Source organism: Gossypium raimondii, chromosome 7, assembly GCF_025698545.1.
Source record: "Gossypium raimondii isolate GPD5lz chromosome 7, ASM2569854v1, whole genome shotgun sequence".
In the NCBI taxonomy this organism is placed as follows: Eukaryota; Viridiplantae; Streptophyta; class Magnoliopsida; order Malvales; family Malvaceae; genus Gossypium; species Gossypium raimondii.
The window spans coordinates 37,000,082-37,005,518 of NC_068571.1; the positions used below are offsets into that span (position 1 = coordinate 37,000,082).

The 5,437-nt window shown below is 36.3% G+C and overlaps 1 protein-coding gene across 4 annotated transcripts; it reads left to right on the forward strand.

Annotated features, from left to right (window-relative positions):
• The first annotated feature begins 3,128 nt into the window (after positions 1 to 3,128).
• Positions 3,129 to 4,366, forward strand: LOC105793433 (uncharacterized). 4 transcript variants are annotated; one of them, XR_008198117.1, is made up of 4 exons: positions 3,143 to 3,303; positions 3,494 to 3,750; positions 3,824 to 3,930; positions 4,013 to 4,366. XR_008198117.1 is itself a non-coding variant. In XM_052634076.1 (3 exons), the coding sequence occupies exons 1-3, from the start codon at positions 3,133 to 3,135 to the stop codon at positions 3,856 to 3,858; spliced, it is 384 nt and encodes a 127-aa protein (XP_052490036.1). In that variant the 5' UTR covers positions 3,129 to 3,132; the 3' UTR covers positions 3,859 to 4,366. The 4 variants fall into 4 exon arrangements, 1 of the variants encoding a protein (XP_052490036.1); XM_052634076.1 differs by having other exon boundaries at positions 3,129 to 3,303; positions 3,573 to 3,750; positions 3,824 to 4,366; XR_008198118.1 differs by having other exon boundaries at positions 3,153 to 3,750; positions 4,018 to 4,366.
• Positions 4,367 to 5,437: the final 1,071 nt, after the last annotated feature.

Sequence of the window (5,437 nt, forward strand, 5' to 3'; positions counted from 1 at the left end):
CCCTTCAAAATCTTCAGGTTCGATTGGAATAGGCTCCGGTTCAGAAAATAATGCAACTTCTGCACCATCGGGCCCGGGCTCTCGATGTAGATCCATATCGGACTCATCTTCAAACCCACCATCATCTGCAACGTACGAGGTCCCCTCACCAGTGGACGTCGTACGGAGTACATCATCCCTTCTTTTGGGCATTTCATAACGTCCCCAACTGGATTATGGTTGCCAACCACTAGAAGCTGATGCCATTCCCAGTACGTATTTCCAACATCAAACATCGACCCACCAAGGTGCATGTCCCAACCACCGACAGAGTGTCGTGCAAGGGATGTGTATTCCATACCGCTACCAAACATGGGTTGTTCCGTGTTTTGTAACCCACTAACCGAGTGTCAGGCAGGGGTCGCGTATACCTCTTGGACAGCAGTCTCAAGTGCATCATTTGGCGATGTAAATTGTACATACAACTCCATATAGGGTGCTCCACTAGCGAGATTAGTCTGCACCATTGCCTCTAAGCTACGAGCACTTTTTATGTCGAACGAGTCATATGTCACCGGATCAACAGAAGAACAAAATTTATACGTAATAGACAGAACTTTCATTGGTGTTGTCCCGAATATTTTATGCCTAATTCTTTTATGCAGTTCTGTCAAAATTATGTTCTGGTTAAAAACCAGTCGCACTGTATTCTCCGATAAAAAAATAACACCGTTCTCGGTGTGGCGAACCTCACCATCATAGTAAATAACATCACTAATACGTTCGCTCATCTTCAATTTCTATCCTTCTTACACTCTCTAAAATTTTTTTGTTGTAACTTATGCAATTTGAGAAAAAAAATTGCCTCATTTATAGCCCCAGGCCTAATAGGAGCTACTGTAGCAAAAACGCGTCCATGTGGGAGCTTCTTTCAGTACTTTTGCTAACAATGCATCCTGCTTAAAGCGTTTTTGACACTATTTGCTCAGAAAGGTCAACTCGAAATTATTTTTTCAAGGCGCGTCCACGTGGGAGCTTCTTTGAGTACTTTTGCTGACAAAGCATCCTGCTTAAAGCGTTTTTGACACTATTTGCTCAGAAAGGTCAACTCGAAATTATTTTTCCAGGAGCTATATAGCAAAAGCGCGTCCACGTGGGCGCTTCTTTCAGTACTTTTGCTGACAAAGCATCCTGCTTAAAGCGTTTTTGACACTATTTGCTCAGAAACGTCAATTCGAATTTATTTTTTCAGGAGCTACTGTAGCAAAAACGCGTCCACGTAGGAGCTTCTTTAAATTAACAAATAATTTAATTAAGTAACCCTAAACCCCAAACCCTAATTTAATTAAGTTTTTACTTAAAAACCATAAATCCTAAACCCTAATCTGATTTTTAAACAATTTTTAATTAATTTACTCAAGAAACTGTAAACCCTAATTTAATTTATTTTTTCTTTAAAAACCATAAACACAAAACCTAATACAATTTTGAAAAAATTATAATTAATTTAATTGAGAAACCCTAAACACTAATCCCTTAATTATTTAATTTTTTCTTTAAAATCCTAAACCCTAAAAACCTAAAAACCCTAACCATAAACCCTAAACCTTAAACCATTCACCCAAAACCAGAAACCAGATGCAAGATAAACGGCAAAAACGCTTCCTCAAGATGTGTTTTTTTGCTACGTCACCTGACAACGCGCTGACGTGGACGCGTTTTCGGGGAGATAGGGTCATTCTAGTAATTAATTATTTATCGGGCCCATTTCAGTAAATTTTTTTTAAAAAATGGCTTTGATAGGTATTTTTCCCTCAATTTATAATGGTAAAAATGTTGTCCAGCTATTTATGTTATTAGCAAACTGCATTTTGATCCTTATACATTTAAAATGAACATCTTAGAAAATCGAGTAAAATAGTCTTTTCTAAACTTTAAATAAATTGATCTGATTTAAACTCATATATCTGTAAAAATATTTTTTAGCAGTTTTCAAATATTAAATTTGATATATCAGTTCAAATCTATATAAATATAAAATTTTTAATTGTAGTTCTCACATTCTTATTATGGAAAAATAGTTCCTAAACATGTTTTCATATTTTCATTATTAAAAAAATTATTTCTATTTATCAAACGTTGCTTTTCAAGTTTTTAAAAATAAAACTATTTTCTAAAAATAAAACTGGAAAATGAAAATAGTAAATAGCAAATGCTTTCAAAAACTATATAGAGCCTAAGGCTTTGTTTAGCTTTATTCCTTAAACCAGTGTTTCAAGTTAAATTAACTTTTGATTTATAAACAAGGCTAAATAATTAATTTTTCAAGTTAAATTAGATTTTGGAGTTCAACCAAAACGTTAAAATTTCTAATTTTTACATTTCAAAAGTTCATTTAAATGTCAAATTATAATTTTGCTCTCACGTAAATATTTAGTACATTAATACTATATTTTTTTATTTTACAAGCAACATTAAAAATTGACATATGTCTTTTTTTTTTAAGTAATATTGGACTGGATGGAAAAAAGAATCAAAAGTACAAAACAAGTTCAAAAGCCCAAAGACAAATGAGAAATAGACCCAAAGAAAATAAAACAACAAAAACAAAAATAAATCCAACCACAAACTTCGAAAAGACAAAAAGAAAATGAAAAGTCACTCTCTATTAGACCTGTCCATGCCAGGCCGGGTTCGGGCCGGGCCATGTCAGGTTCGGGCCGGGCTTGGAAAAATTTTTGGCCCGCCTCCTAGGCCAGGGCCTGGCCCGGCCCGAAATATGGGCCTGAAATTTTGCCTGGAAAAATATCATAAGTATGAGCCCGGCCCATTTTTTAATAAACATTAAAAAATTATTTTAAAAATAAAAAATAAAAAATTTTAAAAGTATTTTAAAATTAAAAAATAAAAATAAAAATATATATTTATTATTTCGGGGCCCGGCCCGGCCCAAAAAGTGGTGCCCGTGGCCCGACCCATTTTTTAAACGGGCCTCGTTTTTTTACCCAAGCCCATATTTCGGGCCTATATTTTTACCCGAATCCTCCCATATTTCGGGCGGGCCGTCGGGCCGGGCCGCCATGGACAGATCTACTCTCTATCCAGTCAAATTGGCACTTGGACTCTATCAAACCACCATTAAATTCCCATTAAATGCACCTACCAGATACCCAAGAAAATAGCAGTTTCCAAAACGAAAAATCAAAACCTTTGTCCTCTATTCTTTGTTTTCAAAAAACCTCCCCCTCTCCAAACTCAAACCGGGGTCCGTTGTCTTCTCCTCTCCTTTGCCCTGAGCACGAAATCCAGGACTCCACCACTCAGGTAAAGATCTTCCCCCTTTTTCAAGCTTTCTTTAGCCAAATGATGAGCAAGAGAGTTTGCCGATCTTGAAATGTGCCTGAAAATAATCTGTTGAAAGTTCTCTTTATATTGTTGAACGTTTTTAGTAATGGCTCCTATCTCTAATTTATCCTCACTATCTAATTTGGATTTCTTTATTGTTGTAAATGAGTCCCCTTCGATTATCACACACTCAATCCCCATGCGAATGCCTAATCACAACACTTGAATGCACGCTTGCGCTTCAGCAGCGAACGAAGAAGAGATTGCTTTATGACCCATGGCCATGGAAGCTAAGATTTCCCCCAGTGGGTTCCATACCACCACCTCCGATCCAGATCTTGCATGCGAAGGTCATAAGCCCCATCAAAGTTAATCTTAAAGAAAGGTTCATGAGGGAGTTCCCACTTATCATAATTTCTCGTTCTGGTAAGATTTTCCTTTTCAACCCCTTCAAGTTCTTTACCATAACTTATGGTCTAATCTAAGATCTCCTTACCAGACACAGTTCTCCTTTCATGTACGAGACGATTTTGACTTGTCTAGAGTTTCCAAAGCCCTTGACATAATATTCTACATTGCTCACTGGTAGCAATCCGAAACACACAGGTAACCCAATCCCAGAAACTATTATCTAAATTATTCAGCATCCATGAGAGATTAAGACTGACCCAAGTCTCCACTAATAAAGGCCAGTCACGAAACACGTGGATAGAATCCTCCGTTGAATTGCAGCATCATGGGCACAGAGTATTCACTGCAATCCTTCTGTAATTTAGATTGACTAGAGTAGGCATAAAATTCCATGAAAATCTCCAAATTACAGTTTTAATTTTCGGAGGTATTTGTAAATTCCATAGCTTTTTGTAGAAATGTCTAGAATCAGTATGTGATATATTATCAGTAGGAAGTAGGGAACAATTTTTTAATAGTTTATAGATGCTTCTCACAGCAAAATCACCAGTCATTTCGCCGCACCAAACTTGTAGATCTTCAGAAATTGTCCTCCCCAATGGAATTTGCATAATAGTATTTGCGGCATCTATAGGAAAGGTATTAAAAATTAACTCTTCTTTCCATTCTCTAGAGCCAGCATCAATTAAATCAGACACAAATTTAACTCCATCATAAGTAATTGTAACATTCACCCTATATCCTAAAGACCGTGGTAACCAAGCATCTTCTGTAATGGAGATTCTTTCTCCCGAACCCACCCTCCAGCCTAACCTCTTTTAACTAGTCCTCTTGTAGCCCACACGCTTTTCCAGGTAAACAAAGGTAGACTTTCTAACCTTGCATTTAAGAAATCTATTAATGGAAAATATTTTGCTTTTAAAACTCGGGCTAGAAGAGAATTAGGATAATTAATAAGGCGCCAACCTTGCTTGGCTAACAATGAGATATTAAATTTTACAAATATTTGAAAACTCATTCCCTCATTTTCCTTAAGCTCACAAAGGGAATCCCAATTGCACCAATGAATACCCTTCCTATCATGAATTTTTTGCCACCAAAATTTGGCCATAATGTTATCTAACTCATCAGATAAAGACTTAGGTAATAGAAAACACGTCATTGAATAAGTAGGGATGGATTGAAGAATAGCTTTAATGAATACCTTTTTACCTCTTTGAGATAAAACTCTAATACTTCAACTTTCAATTCGCTTCTTGAATATATCCTTAAGAAGTTGGAAAGATTGGTTTTTATTTCTCCCCACAAAATTAGGAAAACCAAGGTATCTTTCTACATTATTCAATACACGCACCCCCAAAATCCCTAATGCAATATACTTATCCCCCTCAGAAGTATTGGTATTGAAAACCACTGTTGATTTATTGAAATTAACATGTTGGCTTGAATAGCTTTCATATTCTCTCAAGATAGTTTTCAAGGTATGAGCCCCTTTATTGCTAGCTTCTCCAAAGAGGATACAGTCATCCGCAAAAAGTAAATGAGAAATTTTTTGGCAGCTCCTACTAACTTTAACGCCTCTAATCAGGCCATCTCATATCGCTAGCCTTATAAGGGTCATTCGCTACAAATCAGAAACAAGAACAGGCTTAGGGGGTCTTTCTTGTTTAAGTCATTTACTCTGCCTAAACACCTTGCCAGC